This window comes from Sebastes umbrosus, chromosome 23 (assembly GCF_015220745.1).
Source record: "Sebastes umbrosus isolate fSebUmb1 chromosome 23, fSebUmb1.pri, whole genome shotgun sequence".
NCBI classification, from domain to species: Eukaryota; Metazoa; Chordata; class Actinopteri; order Perciformes; family Sebastidae; genus Sebastes; species Sebastes umbrosus.
The window spans coordinates 4,270,352-4,294,960 of record NC_051291.1 but is presented as its reverse complement, the minus strand read 5'-3'; the positions used below and the strand labels follow the sequence as shown (position 1 = coordinate 4,294,960).

General features: G+C 42.8%; 1 protein-coding gene across 1 annotated transcript in view; it reads left to right on the top strand.

The window, feature by feature from the left end:
• Nucleotides 1-24,609, top strand: part of cdk17 (cyclin-dependent kinase 17) — a 46,811-nt gene that overhangs the window by 10,519 nt on the left and 11,683 nt on the right. The window contains exons 2-4 of the mRNA XM_037760343.1: nt 15,025-15,169; nt 18,462-18,626; nt 23,134-23,267. Coding sequence (XP_037616271.1) covers nt 15,043-15,169; nt 18,462-18,626; nt 23,134-23,267 — 426 coding nt within the window. The 5' untranslated portion in view covers nt 15,025-15,042. The remainder of the gene's footprint in view (nt 1-15,024; nt 15,170-18,461; nt 18,627-23,133; nt 23,268-24,609) is intronic.

Here is a 24,609-nt window from a genome sequence, read left to right as displayed (position 1 = left end):
CAGACGGAGTCAGTCTGGCTGTTTCCCAGTGTTTCTTGTCTTTGTGCTAAGCTAAGCTAACTGGCTGCTGGATATAGTTTTATTTTCAGTGTACAGACATGAGAGTGGTTTCAATCTTTTCATGCAACTCTCTAAGCTTTGTGCGTCACAGCACCTGAAGTAGGGCAGCGAATGTCTGATGGTATGAATTTATGGGAAATGTGGCATCTTTGCCTCAGGCTGGGACGTCCCACCTGGCTTGGCACAAAGACAGGAAAGAGCCCAGGGCACGGTCGGGTGGCGTGAGCAGCACACACATATCCACACAAAACGGGGCACCTTGGGGAGTGAACACCTGTTCCCAAAGGCCTCGGGGTGAATGGAGATGATTTGGAGACTGTGTTCAGGGGAGTGGTGGGGCGTGAGAAAGAGGATGCACGATGGGAAGCCATAAAACAGACAGAAGAGGAGGAGGAGAGGTGATAATAGAGGGAGGGAGGTTAAAGTCCTGTTGTGTAAGACAACCTGACATCCTTAGAAATCTCTCTGTGGTTGAGCGATGCTTTTGTTGTTGAGTTGTTAGGTGTTGGCGACTGTAGCTCTGATTTTAAAGCTGCATTTGGCAACTTTGCATGTGGATGACCCCAACTAGAAGCAAAAGGTCACTGATTTGGACATCTCTGCCCAGGAACTTCAACAAAAACCTGAATGTTTTTTTCCCATGCAGCTTTTCAAATTGAAAGCATTGAAAGGGGCCAATATTTGGCTGAGTATGCTCCATTCATAGGCTTTTTTTTAGTCAGTCAAAGAGACATTTCTGCAGGAATAGGGATGTAGGAGCCATGTATTTTATTTTGAAAAGGTGTAATGTGCCGCCAAGCACTAGGGGGGTGTATATGGTGTAGGCAGAGGCAGTTTTTGACTGTGCTCTATTGTGTTTCGTATGACATCGTGGGCTGGGTTTTGTATGTATCAAAGGACATTGCTGGCCGTTTATGTCTCAGTTTAGAGATTAAAATGTATTAGAAGTGATGGATGGACATGATTGGTAAATAAACACTGTGATTTGCTGTGAAAACATCTCCTTCAAACAACTGTAGTTATTCAAGTTTCTCGCCAAAAACTACATTTTACAAGATTACATTTGAACACATCATAACGTTAGAATTTACCTTCGCCCAATACTCATTTTTCTGAATAGAGCCTGATTGCATCATACTGTAAATCAATGGTACCTCACGTGTTGAAATCAGCAGGACGAGAGCTAGTTAACATTAGCTGTTAGCTGCTGCTACTGGCTGCTAACACCTAACGTTAACTAGCTCTTGCCCTGCTGATTTCAACATGTATTTGACCCGTTGATGATGAGTTGCACTTTACAGAAAATTCTCTAGTAACTTTAATCATCTAAACGAGAAGATGTGTAAGACTCTTTTCCAATAAGTTCACCATTTTGTCAGAAATAATTAGTCATCACTGTGTCATTATTTATACAAAAATATTGACGTAACTGTGTTAAAAAAGTTCCTCTTTGAGTGAGCTTAGAGGTTCTTATTGAAACGGTCTTTCAGCTTTTCTAATTCAGTACAACATAATTTGCATAATACACTCTCATTGGGAACACATCTTGTGTGTGTGTGTGTGTGTGAGACCTACAGTTTCCCATCTCTCTCCACTGGAATGTGCCATCTCCAGCTGTGTGTTCTGGATTCACCAACCAAACATCCCAGACAGGAAAACGCACATTCTTGTACGTTGTGTTCATCAAGCCGTATGTGTGTGTGTGTGTGTGTGTGTTGGACAGACCGGAAGCTTCTCGTTAACCCTCGTTAGTCTGGTGTGGATGTAATGAGACAGACGGGCGTTATGCAACAGACAGACCAGAGGAGGATGGTGTTGATTTCACAAACACAACGGGGGGGACATTGTATATGTGTGCTGTAGCAGCAGCGGATCATTGTGGCTGGAGGAGCAAAGAGAGGGTTAACAGCAGGTGGTTAATGTTTTCCTGACAAAATATTTTTCACTGCTGTCTAGTTTTTTCTTCTGAGGGCCATATCAACATCCTTAGACTTCATAGAGAGCCATACAATCCAGTTAGACACAGCACAAGTGAAGCTACAGCTGGCAATTTTTTATGGCGACAAACTTGGACACATTATGCAGCTATGCACACAGTCAGTGACGGCAAACCACTTGTTTATACAGTCAGTCATACATTGAGGTTAACAGGGCAACAAGAACATCATTCATGTGCAATAAAACTGCCTCTTATATGTAGCAGACAGCGCCAGATAACAACCACTTTCACTACATCACAAACAACATGAACGCAAGAGGGAACGGCATGATCTCACAACAGCAGATAGCTAACACTCATGGAATAGCATCCTAAATATTTGTGTCCTAGTTAGTCACAGAACCTGCCTGTACTTGTATTTTAAAGCAAAACAACCATTCGGAAAACCAATTGATTGAGATCAATTATCTTTATTACTTACTTAAAGGGGACATATCATACTCATTTTCAAGTTCATACTTGTATTTTGTGTTTCTCGTAGAACATGTTTACGTGCTTTAATGTTCAAAAAACACATTATTTTTCTCAAACTATCTGTCTGAATATACCTGTATTCACCCTCTGTCTGAAACGCTCCGTTTTAGCGCCTGTCTCTTTAAGACCCCCTCCTGAAAAAAGCCTAGTCTGCTCTGATTGGCTTGCGAGAAAAAAATATGGTGCACCTTTTTTGCAAAGGTAGTTCTCAAGCCGTGGGTGATATATTTTGATGGGCCTGCATGTAGGCCTTCAACTAACTATTATTTTTATTGATGATTATTTTCTTGATTAATGGATAAGTTGTTTGGTCTATAAAATGTCAGAAAATGGTGAAAAAAGGTCCACCAGTGTTTCCCATATCCCAAGATGACATTCTCAAATGTCTTGTTTTGTCCACAACTCAAAGATATTCAGTTTACTGTCATAGAGGAGGAAAGAAACCAGAAAATATTCATATGTAAGAAGCTGGAATCAGAAAATTATTTCAAAACCGATTAATCGATTATCAAAGTAGTTGACAACTAATCGATTCATCATTGCAGCTCTACCTGCATGTGACATAGGAATCTGAATGGTTTGTTGAATCACATGTTTTCTGATCTGGGCAGCTCACACTAAAACTGACTGGGTTATCTTATTCCACAGTTTTTTGGGTTGGTAGGCACTCTAGACCCCAATGTATGTGCACAAACACTGAAAAAGTGAGTTTTTCCATGATATGTATGTCTCCTTTAAACTCAGTTAGTGCAACAAAGTTTCTCTCTCCACCATGTCACTTTTTTGGCAAACTTTGAAGCTGTCTTGATTGTTTTTTTGGCCATATGGGGGCACCACAACAAACTGTAAACACAACATATGAAGTTATGAAGCTTTAAGTAAGGGATAATGAACAGCGAGTCGGTCATTGTTGTGAAATAATCCCCGACAGGGCGATGCTGCACCCTGACGCGAAGTGTCTCATCGCCCTGAAGGGGATTCTTTCACAACAATGACCCGGTAGCTGTACATTATCCTGCTTATTACACGGCTACTTACTTAAGAAATCAATATTTTGACACAAAAACGGTCCACCAGAGTCCAACATCAGCGCTGCGCCCATAGCAACGGTCTGTTATACATAGCAACGGTCTGTTATAGAGAAATTACAGCTCTGTAGAAGGAAACTGCAGAGTGGTGTGATAAGTCATTGTGGGTTTGTCACCATGATGAACCTTTCACGTACACAGTAAAAAAAAATGTGGCTTCTCTGTGTGGTCTTTTTCAGTCTTCTCTAGTTCCTGCTTCCAGCCGTGCCAGCTGTTAGCCTCGATTGCAGTAGAGCAGTCTACCTGCTGCTGAGAGCTCCACCTCCTACCAAGTGTGTGTGTGGATTGATTACAACGCCGGTGTGAACAACTGATAAGAGGATCATCTATCCTGCACACAATCTCCGTTTTGTAATTGGAGATGGATGAAGTGCATTGCCTTTGGCATGACCTCAAGCTAACCCCCCCCTCACACAAACACACGTACACAAACAAACACACCCACAGTTGCACCTATATATATTTATATATACACAGTGGGATTGTTTCTTTTTAGCCTCACCCTCCTCAACAGATGCAAACAGATGACACTGGAGTGTCTGGGCACGTAGTCAAACCTCAGTGTGTGTGTGTGTGTGTGTGTGTGTGTGTGTGTGTGTGTCAGCTGATATGCCTGTATGTTTTGTGGCCTGTGGGCTTTGTGTTTGTGTTTGTCATGTGGCAAGACAGCGACGGGGTAATGGTGCGCCACGTGCTGTATTTACATTTGTTTGTGTGTGTATTCAACTGGGAGACACTGCAGCCTTCATACCTAAAAATAACGTGTTCCCAACAGCTCGCCCTTCCTCTCCTCAATCTTTATCTTCATTCTTTCCATCACGCCCATTAAACCCCAAAGATCCGTGTTCTTGTTCTTGTTTTTCTTCTTCTGCGCTTTTGCGTCATGTTTATGTTTACGTCTGTCCTTGGTAGATTATTTGTACTGTTATGAAACGTTCTAGCGGTTAGATTTCAGATTGCAACCAACTGAAACTTCTCCAGTGTGCCAAGCGTGTAGAAGAACTAGGATGGCCGACGCAAAAAATGTGAAAAAGTGAATGGCCCTATCTAGAGCCAGTGTTTGGTTTGTACGTTCTGGACTACTGTAGAAACATGTAGATCTAAACGGCACTAAAGAAAACATACTGATGATTATTATATTCCATTTCTACCAATAGATCCCCCTGAAATATTACACACTGTTCCTTTAAAATGTTGTTTTGTGTTCTATACCATCCCATCTGTTTGTATCTGAATCTGGGTAGCGTTGGCAGCCGGCTAAGCGAGGTAGCTCCTTGACCTTTCTTCTAGCTTTTCATGGGGGATCCAAGGAGCCCCAGGTGGGATATATTATCCCTTCTCCTGCTCTGGGTCTACCCAGGGGCCTCCTCACAGTTGGACATGCTTGGAAAACTTCCACAGCGAGGCGTCTTGGTGCATGCTAATTACTTTCCCAAACCATCTCAACTGGATTCTTTCTACTCCAAGGGCCTTCTGGATGTCCAGGCTTTTTCTAAGGCTGAGCCTAGAGATTTTAAATAACAAGTGGACGTAGTCACCGTGCGGTCACCCATTGGTTTGTTGACTGCCGTTTTGAAGCCTCAAGTTTGGTATTTTGGCAATCGCCATCTTGTTGTTTTGACCGTTGCCATCTTGTTGTTGTTTTTTTGCAACCGGAAGTGACACGAGATGGTGGAGCTAAGTACAACCGAACATTTTTAGGCAATCAATATGTTACAATTAACTTTCATAGACTGGAAACACACTGTGAAAGGGTAAAAGTTCAAAGATGAAAACAGAGACAACTCCCAGACCGGAGAACGCTGTGGTAGCGACCTGTCAATCACAAGGGATCCCCGCCCTAAAGCATCGCCTGCTTTATGGTCTATCTGACTCTAAATGGGACCATAATTGACTAAATGAACATCATGCTGTATTGAAGAAGACTTGAAACTAGAGATTGAGACCATAAACTCAATCAAGTGAGAAGTAGGCTCATTTTCTCATAGACTTCTATACAATCAGACTTATTTTTAGGAGTCGCCCCCTGCTGGCTGTTAGAAATAATGAAAGTTTAAGGCACTTTCTCATTGGCTTCACTTCTCAGACTCGCAAGTTGCTCACTGGCCGAGCCACCTTGCGAAGAAAACTCATTTCTCTCTCGCTTGTGTCTGTGGTCTCATTTGTTAGGCCATTACCTAAAACCACAGGTTAGGGATGGAACATGGATCAAGTGTTGAAATTGAGAGCTCCAGGCTCGGGTTCATCACCTGCATTACTGCTGATGTCACACCTATCTGCCTGTCATTCTCATGCTCCGTCTTACACTGCCTCCAACACAAGACCCTGATATACCTAAACTCTTTCACTTGAGGCAGCAGCTCACTTCCAACTCAATCCACCATTTTCCGGAAAGTACCGTGGCTTCAGACTTGTTCTTTTGAGCCATGCATGTGACTTGCTGCTGTAGTGATGGCAATGTTATAGTCACAACAATGGTTGCCATGAATGGTTGTAGTACAAGACATTAATGGTTCCCAGAAGATGAATCCTGATGACTTTGACATTCCCTTCACATTCCATCTAATGTCAGCATCAGGTCAAATGTGTCTTAGTTTAAAAGTTTTAAAAAGTCCCAATATTTTTATGACCAAATATCTGCAAAACTAAGGACATTCCCATCAACCTCACCTGTACTTTGTTTTACTGCTAATTGGCATATACTGGCATGCTAATGTGCAAAACTAAGATGGTAAACATTGTACAGTGTGTGCTAAACATCAGCAGACTTAAACAGCTTAAACAGCTTTTAAACACCGGGGCCGTGACGAATGAATGACACGAAAATGCGAAATACTCGCCTGCGAATTATTATTGTAGGGCTTTTATTGTGAAAGGTAAGAACGGAAGGAGTGATTCTGGTCTTTTGTCAAGGTTGAAAGGAGTAATAAAGTTTGCGTCCTGGTTCGGACAACGGAGCCTCCGTGTTGTTGTTTCATTAATATTGGTGTAACTAAACCGGTTCTGCACAACGTGATTGGTTAATGCCTTTATTTGTGGTGCGAAAGCTCAGTAAATCGACTTGGTTACAAAAAAAATAACGCTTTTTTTGCCATGTAATATTCGTGTTCTGTGTGAAAATATTCATGACAAAAACAACAGTTTGAAAAAATATATTGACGTGTGACATTGCTGTTATGTAAAGGCCTTTATGGCAATTTCTGACCAAAAAGTTCCAGGAACTATGCAACCAGAGGAACTAAACTAGGGTCTTAACATCACTTTTGTGTATTCCTGTTCCTGCGTTTCCACCTCATCTGAAGAACCGTGAAGATTAGGCAAATAAGACCCACGGTGGATCATAAAAAAACAACATTTGAAATGCAGTTTTCACACATAGGAAAACAGGAACACCCTGTTGTTGCTTGTGGTTACTGTAGCGTGACTCTGATGTTTATTGATGTAGATTAATTGCATTGCAGAACAGATTGCAGACCGTTTAGATCCGCAGCTGCTACAGTAGCAGTTCAACTCCACGTCCTGGTGTCTGTTGTTGACCAATAAGCCTCAAAGTCTCACTTCTTGTTAAATATTTCCCATGAAAGCTCATGAAACTTCTCCCACTTGTTCCTCTTCTCATTCTTCATCTCTTTTTTGCCCAAAGGCATGTTTTCACGTACGGTCATTGGTAATAATTTCCTATTAATATTAACATTGTAGCCTTTTGTGTTCTTAGAGACACACACACAGGGTTTTTTTTCCAGCTCACCCCTCTGGGTCAGTCATGCTGAAGCTCTTTTTTAGCCTCTCTCGAGCTAAACAAAGGGTCTTTCAGTGGAAAGCGCCCACTGCACCGGGCAGCGGCACTGATGCTCTGTTTGTGTGCGCTCTCATAGCTGCACAAACACATGCTTGTGACTGTACCCGGCAGGGTTCAACTGAATTGGGGGCTTGAAGGGCGATGAAAGTGCTAATAGTTTTGATATGAGGCCGAAGATATTTTGGGAGTGAAAACACCCACATGAACATAATCTAGATCAGTGGTTCTCAAACCTTTTCCACCACATATCACCTCAGAAAATATTTGACCCTCCAAGTACCACCATTATGACCAGGGGTGGGCAATTATTTTTCCTGGGGGGCCACATGAGAAACCCAGATTGTTGCCAGGGACCAAACAAACTCTGTCAGACGTAACCTCTGTTTTATAACTACATTAATTTATACAAAAACATACTGCACACTTTTTCAGCTTTTATTATACTGAAAATCCCTCCTAACAGCATATTATTAAGAAAATTACATTATATACAAGGGTTTTTCCATTAACAAAACTTAACAAAAGAGAGAATTCCCCAGCATGCCAAAATATAAAAACATGCACTGCAGGTCCAAAAAGCCCTATTTTCTGGGGCAGGGAGCATAGCCTACTGTACACAGTACTGTACTGTACTCTGTTATTGTCATCTATAGTGGTTGTTTGCATAAAAACACACAATTCAAAGGATTATGATTATTTAAATATTTGCTTTGATTAAAAAAATCTTGGTAAGTTGTTAGGAAGTGAAACAGCTCATATCCCCTCTCTATCTATTTTATATTGATGTGAAAACAACTGAATTTATTCAAGTTTCTCGCCAAAAACTACATTTTACGAGATTACAATTGAACGCATCATGATAACATTGTCATTTACCTTCACCCAATGGTCATTTTGCTGAGCAGACCGTTAACACCTCATAATAATAACTGAATGGCACCTCCGTTAACGTTAGTAGCTCCGCTATTTATCCAAGCAGGACTGTGCTGCCCACCGACTGCTAAAAGCCAACGTTCCGAACACTCATCCTGCTGATTTCAACACAGATGAATCAGGTAAAAATAGGGTGTGTCCCCTCAGGTTTGGCAGCGCCACGCTGTTGAGCACTTTTTTTCTCTCTCTCTGACGCGGCTTTGGTCGCCAACAAACTGAAACACGATACAGCGTGCGTATGCGTCATTGTGCAGCATAACTGTTGTAGCATCAATAAGAAGAATCGATAGTCACAGAGGCATGAGATGCCAAGAAAGCGGACAACTACTGTTCTCTGTTCCACTAGCATTTTCCCTGCCTGCCAAAGTGGCAGATGTCCTGATGATTTCACCCTCCACTGCCAACAATTTATTGGCGGGTGCTAATTTCAGACCCTGATCGGGATGTTTGATTTTCTCCACATCGCCCAGCCCTAACTGGAACGTTCCAATCTCATATTGGATTAAAAGCTGGAAAACCATCTACAGAGCTAAAATGCGTGGAATCAGCAGAAAGTACAGTCCTTGTGAAACTACCCAGAGATGGTTCATTTAAGCAGGCTTCACAGTTGTGGTAGTCAAAGATATCAGATGCAGGGATTCATCCACCCTGTAGGCTTTAGCGAGGTGACACCCTTTGGGGCTCCTGGTCTTTGAAGTCTTTGTGGTGGTGTATATCATGTAGGTCAGACAGCAGCGCTTTGATTGTAACGTATACCTTCATTATGAGGGGAAACTCCCCGTATGTGTGATCTCTATATGATTGCAATGATATAAGTGTGACCCGAGGCAGTGCTAACATGATAGTCGCCTGTGATCCTTAAATCAGACATTCGTAAATGAGGAAGAAAATCAAAGGCGAGCACCTGCGTGAGTTCAGATTTCGCCTTCTAGGCTTTTTCCTGCTGGGATGTAGTTTAACTAGTTTTTCATCTAAACCTGCTTTGATTAGCATGTTTTAAATAAAACCATGATTTCCATTCTGTGGCGTGCGTGTGGGCAGCGAGCAGGCTGTGACTGTGGGAGTGATCGGGTCAATGAGACATTTACAGATGAAGGACACTTGACAATTGAATTATTACAGGATTGAAAACAATTTGTTATTGGATGATAGTGAAGATGCGGAGGATGTTTTGGCGTGGAGCTTTGCGGCCGCTGCCAAAGGTTGGAGGATGATTCTAGATATTTCTGTTGCCTTCATGATGAATTAAATGATAAGGCAGGTGTTATTCTATATTGTTCTTATTGTCACCATAAAAAGACCAAAACCAACAATGCATAAGTTCGTCTGTCAATACTTTCTGACTTCCGGGCTGTGTCTGTGGCTAACAGGCCAAGCTTATTCTTTCCTACAGAAGACATGTCACTCAGTGCAGCGGTGTGGTTCATTTTAATAGTTTCTAGACAACAATGGAGCTGTGTGGCACAGAGAAACAAGCTACTGTATATCAGGCTTTTAGCAAGGAAGATAGTCTTTATTGTTCCACAGGAAATTACATTTTGTCTACACATGCAATACTTGTTGGTAAGATCAGTTCATGATTGATTCTGGTCTTTTTGTGGGATGACAATTAGAAAACTATAGGATATCACCAGCCTTATCCTTTAAAGTTCTGTCAATTACGCTGCTGTCCGGTACAGCATCAGGTATTTTTAACTTTGCCGGTAGCGCTACTCTCCAACATAGCGTCCACAAAGTGTGAGGGGGGGGTCCCTTCCCATCTGACTTCCGGCGGCCCTTCCTCCCAAGACACCCGTCTTTGAACTTTCATTTTGATCTCAACTACACACCTGTATGATTTTGTGACTGCATATTGCACGATTTTGATGCATCATCATCATCATGCATCATGGTGACAAAACCTTTCCACAGAGAGACATATAAACACCTGGCAAAGTACTCCAAAACCGCCTCTGTGGTAGTTACCGCTACAGTATGAGTCTCCAGGACCACATTTTGCCACGATGACACACACAGACTCACACGGTGAAAACAATACCAGCGTCGCGTCAGGTAATAATTGCCAAATTTTGCACTCAATCACCAACCTGCAATCATCTTGTCAAAAACAAGAAAAACTTGAGTCAAAAACAAGCCTGCTCAGACACACAACAGGGCGTTATGACTCAATACGCGTTAAGGAAGGAACCACAAATACTACACAAAAAACTTAGATCTTCTTTAACTTGTGAGCTCATTTTTCCCTTCAGGCCCTGTTCTGTCCCAGCTCCCTCATGTCCAAAAGGAAAGGGATGATTCTGTCTATTTTAAAGTGTTTATGATTCCCATACGAGCGGGTCTATTTTGAGGTTTTAACGGCGCTTATCTGTTGTGTTCCTTTTTGAGAAGTGCCGACTGTTCTCTCAACTCTCCCTCTGTTCTTTGTTTCGCTTGTTCTCCCCGTCAGTTTTAGAAACTTTTTTGTAAACTGTCAGAAGTGTTAAAGAGAACATTTTTTTATAAGATGTTACGAGTTATTTTCGATAATGGTATCGGTGTCTGTGCATAAGTGGGGGCTTTGAATAATGTGGTCAGAAGGGTTAGGGTGTCTGTTATTATTCATTTCTATACTAATATGAAAACACACTGAAGAACTGAAAACAAATCTCTTTTTATATAAACAGTATGGATTTAGGGAACAAACACCGCTTCGATTTGGGGGAACAAACAGCTGAAGAGGGATGGCATTTGAGGACCACACACACTTGATACTTGGTCAGATTTTGAGAGCACATTCTCACATGCTTGATAGCTGGTTTGGTTTTAACCCTTAAGATTTTCATATCATATCAAACCAAATTTTTGATCAAATGTATGACTGCCATTCAATGTATAGTAGTTTTCAATGTTATTGGTAGAGTCCGCCATTCCCATGTAGGAATTAAGCTGTGTAAATGCACGCAAAGGACTTTCAGAAAACAATACATGACATGCTGGACCTGGTGTGGAAGACATACGCCGGTTTCAAATAAAGCGGAGGGCAACATTTGATCATGATTTTAGAATTACGATGTCAGACGATATTGTGAAAGGAAACGTTTGACAATTTTGTAAATATGCTTATTTATTGCCAAGACTTATGGCAGCAAACCTTTTGCGCGGTGCAATTACATACAAAGTCAATGCAAAGAGGCGGATAGACGCAAATTCACGCGGGGCGACGCAAATGACGTGATGCGAGAAATTCACGTGACACTGTGTCGCGAAAGCCCATTAAAAAAGCGATTTGTGGCTTGCTAGATACAGTCAGTGCAATGGCACTGTACGTGAATAAAGCTCGCCGCCGGGTGATGTTATGAACCCAGACATGACGGCATTTGGTTTTCTGACATATATGGAAATTCCACAACATGTACAGAGCAGCAACAGTGGTTATTTCTTCCATGGTTGATGTCATAATTGCTGTTTTTTTGGCAATTATGAAACAGCTTCTCGTTTGTGATCTGTGACCAAAGAGTAAACAAAAGTGTATTAAAATGCATCTAAATTTTATCCAGGTGTTATATAACCGGTACGTGTAAATGGAGCCTAAGAATCTGACCAAGAATTTGACACCAACTTTTGATACTTAACACTTTACTATACTTCATGCATTTTTGGTTAATCTCAGTTGTATTGAGGTTCAGCACTTCACAAGACAACTAGGCCTATTTAGATCTTGGCACCACGGCTTGATTCCCTGTGTTGGGAACATTGGGTTTGGGGGAGCACTTATCTTGACAACTAATTCAATTTTGAAAACATACATTTAATGAGTAATTACAAAGGGAACATGAACTTTATGGCCCGCTGGATTTGGGGAACACTTAACACTTGATTAGTCAACTAAAAAAAGTTCATGCTTTTAATTCCCAAATCGGCTATTAACACAAAAACTAGCCACTGAAACCAAACCGAATCACCACCCCCTCTGTCTCTCTCTCTGTCTCTCTCTCTCTGAGCAGCACTGTACATGCCTGCAGTCACACTGGTGATTTCATGGCTCTTAACCAAACACAAAGACTCCATTATGGCTCCGCTCACTGAAATAAACTCAGTTTTCTCTCTCCTATTCCCTCTCTCCATCGTCCTCTTCCTCTTCCTCCTCCCACTCTTCCCCCTCACATTCACACTTTCTCCCACATCTCTGAGATCGGATGAGAAGTCACATTTTCCGTTTCATTACCTCATTCTGATATTGGGAGTTGGGAAAGAAGCAGAAAAGGAGGGAACGAGGAAGGAAGGAAGGACTAGAGGTAGGAAGGTGTGTGTAATTATTAGCCCAGTAATTAGACCTTGTCGCCTGTCGGCTCCCCCCCTTGCTCGCCCTTTGAAGTTTCCTCCTCTGGACTACCCACAATGCACTTGAGAGGCATCCAGGAGGGGGCAAAGGAGTGAGGGAGTGGGGGTTGTCGGGAATGTGGGTCAAAAAGTGTGTGTGTGTGTGTGTGTGTGAAAGAGAATTTCTGGGGATGCTGATGATGAAAGAGAGAGAACGAGAGTCGGGGGGTCTCGGTTCTCCGTCTACGTCTCTCCATCGGTGGCAGATTGCTTGTGCTGCTTTTCATGTTGGATTCCCCAAACACACACAAACACACACACATCATTCATATGTGCCAGATGCTGTAATCCCAACACACACACACACTCACACACAGACACACACACACACTCACTCACACACACACACACACACACACACACACACACACACACACACACACACACACACACACACACACATCACATGAGTCTCTTTGTTTTGGTTTTTCTGCAGAGATAAATCCCGGCTCTGTTACACTCCTCTGTAAGGGAGACAAAGAGCACTTATCTCACATACAGTGTGTGTGTGTGTGTGTGTGTGTGTGTTGGGGGGGGAGAGGGAAAGTGTGTATTTGTTTGTCTGATAGTGTTCCTCTGATGCAGTCATTTTGTTTTTGCTTTGCGATTTTTACGAGCTGGATTTTCAGCCTCATTAGCTGGAGTGTTATTTCCCCTTTTTTCCCCATTTCCGGACTGTCTCATGGCTTTTTGTGTGTGTGAGTGTGTGTGAGTCTGTGTGTGTGTGTGTGTGTGTGCCGTCATCGGATATGCATGCCGATAGAGCCACCAGGGCCGGCATGACACACTTCCCCTTCAAAAGTGGGCTAATCACACACACCACGCGGGGTTACTGGACGGCGCAACAAACGCACTTTGTAGAGTCGCTGGAAGATGATTTTTAACAAAAATTCATTTAACAATAATAATAATAATTTAATGGAACGCACACGACAGAAACTCCTTCTACCTAATGTGGATTTTCTGATTTACGGAGAGATAAAAAGAGATCCTCTCTGTAGAAACCTTTGAATGTAATATGTCAACAAAATGAAACAAAACTTTTGAACCTGACTTTATCCAATGTTCAAATCAGAAATGTATGCACATTAGCACATAAGATAAGGCCTCATTTGCATATTTAAACATAAGATTTCACTTGTAATACTTGAAAAATAATTGTCTTAATGTATGTAATCAACTGGGGAAGTCGCCTGTAGCGTCTGCCCTTAATTCGCCTACAGTGCAGTTAATATTCATGAAATCTTTCTACCTCTTCTGGTAGCCTGTTGGTCTTTAATTTAACCAACTGAGAGGCAATTCAGGTCATGTCCACTCCCCTCGCATGCTCACACGCAAAAACAGAGTGTTTGTATGTAGCATGCAGAATCTGATGAACAGTTTGTGGTTGTGTGTTGTTGTGAGGTCGTGGTCATATGTCCCAACACTGATTGATTTCTTGCCAAGCAGTGCCATGAATGAGAAATTGCTAAAGGGTGTGTGTGTGTGTGTGTGTGTGTGTGTGTGTGTGTGTTGTGCAGACAGGCAGATGGTGTCTCATGAGTATGAGGGGAGCTAACGACCTTGAGAGAGACTGGAAGAGCGAGAGAGCGAGAGATGGTGATGGCAGGGGGGTCAGTTTGTTTTGCGCCGAGGGTCGGGTCGGGTCGGGGCGGGATGGGCGGGGCATTTCTGCTGCCGCTTCCTCACTGCATTTCCTCCGCTCACCCACAGTGCCCGTTCCTCACACACACACACACACACACACACAAGCGCGTGCATGGGGCGTTAACGGAGCAACACAATGAGCAGGGACCCGGCCTGAGGCAGATCGAGCAAGGTGTTTCCTGTGACCTGGTGCTGCGTCAACACAAACACACTCGTCTGGAACAACACTCGCATGAGTTTGCAGACGTGCGTGTGTATGTATGTATGTGTGTGTCTGTGTGTGTGTGTCTGCTAACTGACTCGCTCCTCCTCCAATTAGAGTGCATTAATTTGTCCTTGTATAAATGTGTGTGTAAGTGAAAACAGCCGTACTGAAGACTTGTGATATTCATCCTTTATTCATGCGTTGTTCATGCTTTATTTATGTGCTGTTCAAGCATTTGCAGAGGGAATGAATATTGGATTAAAAGCAGCGTTACGTTATTCATGAGCTGAGATATTTTGGATCGTACGGAGGCTTGTGGAATCCCCCACGCTGTGCACACACACACTACACCAACAACACAACAGTCCGTCTAAATGTTGCGTGCATTTGTCTACTTGTGCATCGGTCGGTTTCTGCTGAATTCGAGTTGACTGTGTTTGTGTGTCTGTGTGTCCAACAGGCTGCACACTGCCCCGCTATGGAGAAGATGAAGAGGATTAAGAAGCGCCTGTCGTTAACGCTCCGCTCCAGTCAGACCATCGACGAGTCTCTGTCCGAGCTGGCCGAGCAGATGACCATCGAGGACGGTGGCACCAAGGACAATGGTAAAACAACATATTCAGTTTTTTATTCTGTTAAACAAATCTGTAAAAGCGTCGGATAAAAGAAAGAAATAACACATAGGGCTGTACTGAATTCCCGAGCTGTGCTTGTAGCAAGAGCACCTCATCTACTATCATCATCTTCTTGCAGCAGAAAGTACAACAACTTTTGAGTGCATGGATTATGGAAATATAAAACATGGTTGACAAATCGGTTTAAAGTGATCTGTTCCTTTAAAATTAATCTGGGTAAAATCTGTCACAAATACCTAATAGCTAAGGTACAGTTCATACTGGTTGTAGAGAATCAGTGCCACAATCCATCGCGGGAAGGAAATTCCACCGGTCTGATTTTCACAACATCTTCCTGTACACGTCTGTCAGCAGGCATGTAAAAACACACACACACACACACACACACACACAGCTTTCAGTGTCCCGGTAGCTCTCAGGAGTATTTAAATTATGAAACACTGAAGCTGATGAAGAGAGAGAGTACAGCGTGTGTCAGTAACAGCTGTAATGGACTTCCAGTGAGTAGCTCTCCATTAGGTTATGTAACAGGAGTAAGAGCAAGGGAGCTACTTGAACACACACACACAGATAGCAAGTGAGAACGTAGTGTGTGTGTGTGTGTATATATATACAGGGAACAAGCATTAACTCACTGGCACCCACACTTTCCTTGACATCTCTTTGTTATATAACTTCCTGCCTTGTTTTAGCATCACAGTACAGTTTGTCTCCAACAAGCTGCTGCTGTGATAGACACGTGAAAGTGATTGGCTGCCACTTGTGATTGACAGCTGTCAGAGTAAATGGACACGAGCGTCCATCTTTTACAGAAAGGCTTCCCATGTCAGTAATTTGGCTGTCGCTCCATATCCAGGGCAGCGACGTACTTGAAACCTGCCTTGGCGAAGGTCTGTGCTCTCCGAGTGGACTTCTAGTTAGATATGAAGCAGCAGCTGCTTAGCACAAAGACTGCAAATACTATGCTAATGCGGTAATGAATTAGTTCATTAGAGCTGTTGTTAGATGGATTTTGTGACCTCTGGACAGAGCTAGGCTAGCAGTTTCCTCCTGCTTCTAGTCTCTGTGCTAAGCGAAGCGAAGCTCACCACCGTCTGGCCTTCATATTTAGCATACAAACATGAGCAAACATGAGTCCTTGGCAAGAATAAGCATATTTTCCATAATATCTAACAATCCTTTTCTCGAAAATGGTGAAGACTGTAAAGGTTAGGGATGTCACAATACCAGTAATTTAGTAGTAGACACCAATACCAGTGAAATTCCACAATTTTCGACACCAATTTGATACGACGGTAAAAAACAAAAGTTAAAAACTATAAATCCCCGTTATTACCGTTTGCATACTGATTTATGTTAGGAAGTTAAACAGATCATAATTACCTTTCTATTGTCCTTCAAACAACTCTGATTTATTCAAGTTATTGCCAAAAACTACATTTTACAAGATGACATTTGAACACATCATGATAACGTTACCTTCGCCCCCTATATTCATTCATTTTTACTGATTAGAGCCTGAACGCACCACAATGTACATCAATGGCACCTCCCCTGTTGGAATTGTCGGGACGAGAGCTAGTTAACGTTAATGTTAACCTTATCCCTAGTTAAGGTGCACATGTTTGTGTCTGACTGGGTGAACACAATTGTACCACAAGTCCTTTTTTATAAGAATTGTTCAAATCAAGCACTTTTTTTTTTTTTTTTTTTTAGATGAACCAATAACTCTTAAATTTAAATATGAGAAATACTGTATCATATTTGCTGTCAGTTTCTGAAAAAGGTTTCTATTCTCTGCTCATAAAAGCCACAAAAATCCCAACTAGCCCCTGACATTTTTACCTCCTTATATAATTCATGCTCAACTTGTAAGCCCGATACGACTGACAAGCACCTGAGGGCAGTGTGATGTTAATTTGTGAGGTTGACATGTGGGAGCACAGCACAGTCTGTCAGCTCCAGGTTTATAAGGTCGGATGAACTAAAGAAAGTTGGCAGGAGCAGAAAGATAAACCCACAAGATGCGAGAGACTTACGGCCTGTCTGCTGCACATCAGAATGGGACCATTTAAGACCTTTGTGTACGGTGTAGCAGCTGGACTCTGACAGCCACTCTGCCCACAGGGAGAACGCTGGCTCGTAATACATTACAGGGTTTCCATGCAGACTAGGATTGGAAATTTGATCGCGTATTGAGGCCTGTGAGTGAGGCTCGTGTTTTGCTTATTGGTAGAGTAACATTATTGCCCTTGGGCTATCGATTTTCCAATACTACTACTGTTAATGTTTACCCACATGTCAGGCAACGTGTGTTAAAGAAACAGTGTGTAACATTTAGTGGCATCTATTGGCAGAAATGGAATATCATTAATATGTATGGTTTCATTAGTGTATAATCACCTGAAAATAAGAATCGTTGTGTTTTTTTTACCTTAGAATGAGCCGCTTATATTTATTATTATATATTATATCTATTATATATTTATTATATTATACAAACAGAAGTTTCAGTTGGTTGCATTCTGATTCTTCTGATTTTGGACGATATAAATTGATATAACTCTAGTTTAGTCACTTTCTTGCCGAGCGTTATATGAGAAGATTGATAGCACTCATGTCTGTATGGTAGATAAGATGAGATAAGATAAGAAATATAAGATAACACGGAACTTGATTCATCCTGAAGCAGTCACCATACAAAGAAGGTATCGTGAAATCCGTAGCACCTGTAACTGTGTGTTCAGGTAGAAAGATGATGCAAACTGAGTTTTCAACTCGCACAGACGTGTCTTCCTCTTGTCTAAATCTCGGCAAGAATAGCGAATATTTTTAAAAGTGAAAAAGAATCTCTTTTAAATTGCTCAGTTCTTTAACAGCAGAACAGCTTGTGTAACCTTTGATTCTGCTCATATTGAGTCAGTTATTCAAACATAACAGCATTGCATAACTTTGGAGAGTATTTGATGTCCGGTTTCATCTATTTATACACATTTCACCATAATTGAGCCTGATGTTTGGTATATTTGGAAACGCCGGGATTTTGACTTAAATGTCAAATAAAGTTCTGCGGGTTTCAACAAAGCCACGCAGCATGTGTGTGAAATGAAGAACACACTGCGAGGGGTTGAAGAAGATAGGAGATGATATATTTGTTTCACCATGTTGATATCTGATGTGGGTTATTGGAGATTTTTTTATGCAACCAATGATCCTCCAGAAATGATGACAGTTATTATACAGTTATTATGTTGTGTTTCAGAGCCCTTCATGAGGAACGGCCGCCCCCCCACCTCCCACAGCATGCACTCCTTCCTGCACCAGTACACCGGCCCCTTCAAGAAGCCTCCGCTCCGCCGGCCGCACAGCGTCATCGGCGGCACCCTGGGGTCCTTCATGGCAATGCCACGCAACGGCAGTCGTCTTGGTGAGACGCACACACGTGTTCACACATACACACACACGGAAGGATGTGAGTAGTGGGAGAGCAGATGGCATCCGGGAACAAAACAGGAAACGTGTCACGGTCCTGCGATTTCCATCCTGTTTCTTTACATTTGAGAACACGCTGCTGGCCAGAGTGACTGATACCGCGAGGCAAAGCTTCTCTCGTCGCCCTCAGCGAAGTGACAGCTGGATGGGGGGTTCACTCAAACATGACACCATTTCCGGCGGGAACTGATTCATCACTCTCGATTCGTAGCACAGCGAGTCCCAGCCCGGAGAGGGTGACGAGATGATTCAGGGGACAGTATGAAACAGAGGAACAAAGTGTTGCGGGTATTGCAATCTACCAGGCTCTGGGCTTCTTGAATATTCAGTCAAACAAGCCTGGCAGGTTCTGCAGGGATGAGCCACAGTTACATTTAAAGATTATAGTTTGAAGTACAACTTCAAAGAGATGCTGGCGTGGCTGTGGACGCTTAGTCTTGTTATTAATCAGTTTTAAATTCTAGTATTTCCAGATTGTTCGGTTACTACAGTATATCCTTTTAAATGCCCAGACACACCAAACCGACATCAAAGAACTAGCGGCGATGAAGGCCGACTGTTGCGTCGCCTCATGTTGCCTTTGTCTTGGCTGACAAGTTGCACTTGAACACACCGCAAAGACGACAGCCGACAGCAAGTTACCACGTACGTTCTGCGCCTGCGTGAGATGAAATAACTTGTTTGCTTGCTTTCCTCACTTCCGTTTCTCTTCTCGGGCACTGATTCAAACTTAACAGCATATCAGAGTGATTCGTCTCACCGACACTCTCCGTCGCAGATTCAACATGCTGAATCGGCCAAAAAAACTCTGAAACGGGCAGACTAGAGCCGACGGTGCAGGACACACCGCAAAAACTAGCCCAACAGATGCCCACTGATGGCCTCAATCTGGCCAACGGCCAACCGGCGTTGTGTTTCGGGGCCTTAAGAATACAGACTTGCATTCATTCTAGATTCAATATTGATTTCACAGCCTGTATGATCAGTTACACTTCACTGTACCACACAGATGCTACCTTAAACCTTAGACAAACATTGTTTTTCCACATGGCCAGACAGCAGTAATCAGCATCTGTGCCAACAGTCCGTTCAACTCATTGTTAGAGGTTTTACCATTTAGAGTTTCTGTGGTATAATGTTCATTATTTCAGTTAATATGTGATTGATGCTTCTCTAAGCATATTTTTTGTAGACGGGTGACGCACTAGAGGACCTGTTGAGCCTTACGCTGGACCCTGGCCTAGATAGAGGGACTTGGATCTAAAAACAGGACAGTTAAGTAGGACATTGATGTACCACATACTGCTGCCACACTCTGCTGTGTGTGCTTATTAGCAAAGCTGTTAAAGACAGTAGAGAGATTAAGTAGGGAGAGAGAAAGATCAGAAAGTCTCAACAAGCACAAAAGACTCTCAAGAAAAGGAGGGAAGTGAAGGAAGGATGCGTGGAGATGATCGGTGAAAATCAAAAATGGGCGGAGAATGAAATCTTTCAAGGTTTCTGGAGAGAGGAAGAAGATAAGAGACGTTTAAAAGATAAAAAAGAACAACAATGTAGAGGAAGATTAGAAAACAGCTTTTGGAAATGAAGGAATCAGGTTTTGGCGGATGGGAGGCGAAGAGATGACGGGAGGAATGAAAATATTATTGTGAGAGAGAAAGAATTTGGGAGTTTTTGGGAGTAGCTGAGGGAACATATAAAATAGCAGGATATAATGGAGAGGAATGTGAAAGTAAAAGAAAGTAGGACGGATGAGATCATTTGGAGGCTTTGGAGAAGAGGCACGACGAAGTTTAAAAAGCACAGGTAGCGAAGGAATGTGTTGCAGCAACAGAGGGAGACAGATCGGCTGCTGCTGCCTACGAAAACCTGATCGGAGCAAAGGAGGAATATGTAGAGCGAAAGGGAAAGAAAGGAGTTTCTGAAGTCGGGCAAGAAGTCATGCAAATGAGAGACAGAGAAGTGACAGAAAAAGGGGAAGAGAGATTATTTTGTTTTCAAAGAGGAGACAAGTTGAAGAAGGAAAGTGGGGTGAGGATGAGTTGTTCACGAGGTGTTTACAGAGAGAAAGTAACGAGGTTAGGAGGAAGAAAGAAAGAAAGACAGAAAGAGGAAGAACTTTCTAGAAGATATCACAGTAAGGGTTTAATCTCCTGGCTCCTCATTTATCAAAACATGCATACTCACACCTTTAAGCAGCGAATGATGATGAATCTCACCTGCTCTATATCCATCTGCTTGTGCATGTACATGCTCGTTTACATCACGGATGTATAAAGAGAACTGGATACAGCGTTGGAGGCTTTTAGGACCTAATGATTTAAATAAGGGTTATTAGAGTGTTCATAGTGGGAGGTTGATTTACAGACGTCTCGTTCCAAGTGCAAGTCTATGGGAAAAAGTATTTTTGGGCCCAATGGCATCACATGACGGACACGGAAGTTGTCGTACCACCATTTGGACACTACGAAAATTTGCTTCAATGCCTGGCGCTCTTCCTGGGGGCTTGGTTTACGTACAGAAGATTTACTGAGGGCGGGTTCACACCTAAAGGTCCGGTTCCTGAATCGAACCAATTTTCCAACTGGTCTGGTTTGCGTTCACAAAGGCAAAAGTCAAACGGTCCAGAAATTGCAACAAAAGTCATGTGGTGAAAATGTCATTGGATTATTGGTCATGCAGTTGGTTCCTCGTACGACTCAACAGTTGCCTTGACGCATGCAACATGCTTTCTTACGCTGTGACAAGAGTGTGTGGATGAAGCAAAGTTGAACAGGCCCACAAGTTTGCAAAGAAAACAGGACGGTAATTATACCCCGCGACAACGTTGTCGGGGGTATAAAGCGGTCCGCGTGTCCGTCCTTCCGTCCATTCACGTGTCAAACTATTTAACTTGGGATATTCAAATTTTGTATGATGGTTGATAGTGTGGTCTAGTTGTGCCTTTTGGGGGTTAGAAGTCCGGGGTGCCCAACATTTTTGAAATTTTGTCCAAAAACTGGGATTTTCTTCGACTTCAATTTCATTTCCGGAGTAGAACTCGTTCCTTTAGTTCCAAAAGGGCAAAACCTTTGGCCCTACTTTAGTAGGGGTCAAGCAGTGAGCGGGGGTTGCCTTGTTCTCATAGAATTGCCGCTATATAACAGGATCGGGATGTGTGAAATGAATGACCAGTACTCGTTCTGGTTACTGTATGAAGTGCATGCACATGCCTGTGCTTGTCTGGTGGGAGGGGTTTAGGACAGAGAGGGGAGAGCTGCAGGATGAAAGCTATATTTTCCATTTCTGGTGTGTTTTTGTGCCTTTTCCAGAAAACTGCCTACCCTGGGGTACCACTTGAATTACAATATGCGGAAAGTTTATTATGGAATTTTTGCCCAATGACACCAAACATAAATTGCCTACCCCAGCTTTAAAGACCTGCTGTAGTTCTTCCTCTGTAACAAAAAACAAAAACCAGAGGAACCTCACTTCAAACATCCCGAGTGACATGCAGAAAATACTGTAAACATTTCACTTTCTAAAAGTGGATCAGCATTTCTTAATTTAATCTGTGGAGACTTTGTTTTTCTACCAGATTACCACAACCAGGTTCACATTCTGGGGCAAAGTGTTCTTTTGGGTTGTGGCCACCACGTAGAGTAATGAAGTCGGGCTTTATGAAGTGAAGTTTGTCAATAAGGTGCATGAACAGAGGTACAAAACTACTGTAATTGTTTTTCTAAAATCTAGACCAACTATTATGATTAATCATCTTTGTAGAGAAATAATCAGGATTACCATGTTTGAAATAATTGAAACAGTTAATCTCCATCAACAATCCGTTCTTTCTCCTCTCATTTCTCTGCTCTGTGCTTTCACGTCTGATAACAGACGGCGTGGTTGGAGGCGCTGACACTCTGATGACAGAGAGCTGCTCAGCCATGGCTGTTAACCGTGTGTGTGTGTGTGTGGAGTAGGGAGTGCATGTGGTTTGTACATCAGTGTGTGTTTGCTCCTTCTGTGCTATGGTAGTCGTGGTAGTTTTACTGCCCTGGAGGAAGTGGTGCAGGTTGGAGTGTTTAATCTTTGGCCTCGGGGGTTGCAAGGGTGTGAGAGGAGAGGAGAGAGAGAGAGACATAAAGAGTGAGAGAAATAAAGATGTATATTTCAAAACATCTTCTCAGTTTGCTGTGCAGTTTGAGGGCCAATAGAAGAGCTAATATTTCTATTACTTCTTACACGTTGATGAAATTGGTCAGAGTTCGCGAGTGATTGACGGCTGCTTTGAGACTCCTCGGGTGCGGTGCAATCTTGCAGATGCCATTAGGAGCACTAAAGGACACAGGGGAACATGCTTTTTCACATTATCTTTTCACCCTGTTGACAAATATCCAATAACATGTACTTCTGTTTATTTCCGTGTCTTTTTAATGTATTTTATTATTCTAACTCTGTCTTAGATATTGTGCACGAGAACCTGAAGATGGGCTCAGATGGGGAGAGCGACCAGGCGTCGGGAACGTCTTCAGACGAGGTGCAATCTCCAACCGGCGTCTGTCTGAGGAACCGCATCCACCGGCGGATCTCCATGGAGGTGAGACGCCTGCACACGCACACGCGTACCGACACTACGCAGTAACTGCACAAAAAAAACAGCTTACATGGCGTCGTTCCACACTACTTCACCCCCCTCTCCTCTCCTGCTGCTCTGCTCCTCACCTCCTCCTCCTCTCCCCCTCGGCCTTATGGGATTCGGGTGAGGGGGGATGGCTCCTAATGGGCTCTCGGTGTCTGAGCGTTATGATATTGATAGCAGTCCCGCTCCCTGAGGAACACAGCAGTGGCTGGTAAAGATAACTGCGCTGTAAACCACAGAGATTTTCTATGTTGGAGTGCCTTTTCTGCCCTCTTTTAAATGAAATATGGAACAATACATTTGCATATAGGCAAACAAATATTACATTTATAGTAATATAGTCCTTCTGGAAATAGGGCACAGTTCAAAAGACTCCATCCCCTCCAGTTAGTCATTCCCATGGTTTGTTCCTGTTTTTAAGCTGCAGTGCAGATGCTCCTCTTTTCTACCCTAAAAGCTGCTTCATCAACCAGAACGAGCTTTTTAAATACTCGCTGGGTCAAAGATGATAAATAGGCTTCGGTGGCCCACAGGGTATTCTAGACACAGTCACTTATACAAGCTCAGCAAATAAAATGTGAGCAGGATAAATGGGGGAAGAACCTCCTCATGATTATCAGGAGACTTTTGTTGCCTGCTAGTGTTTTTTTTTAATGAATTTTCTCGCTGCAAGCCACCATTAACTTCCCCTGCTTCTGTTATATTGTTCCACAGCAGCCGTTATATAAGCTGGAAAAGGTGGTAAACCTCTTTTTCTGCAATAAAATGATGCTAAATTTTGTCTTTCTGTGGTTTTACCCCACATTACATGCAGACGTTCCAAATAAATCTTCATCTTTATAAATACTGAACCTGGAGGGGGGGGGGGGAGTTTTATTCTGAAAAAGACGAGCGTCTCAGCCTGGAGGCCTCCTGCCCCCTGCTGGCAGAGGAGGAGAATGAGCCAAAACAAACCTTGAAAAACATCCTTGATGTTGCGTCTCTTGTCACACGCACACAGCGACCTATTTTCCGCTCCTTTCTGAGTGTTTATCTCATTCGTAGGTGCACAAAACAAGAGGAGCTCAAGGATCTGGTGATAATCAGTCGAGCTGGCGTGCACACAAACACACACACACACACACGTAAGCTCTGTTACATGAGCGGAAGTGCGCTGCTGCTCTTCTTGTGGTTGTTACGATGCTGCCTGGGGTTTCAATTAAGCCATATTGTGTCGGTGAGGAGGTTAAGGACACAGTGTGCTTGCTTACTGACTCGTCTATTCAGTAGTGTGCTGCCTCTACGCTTTGTCACCTCAAAA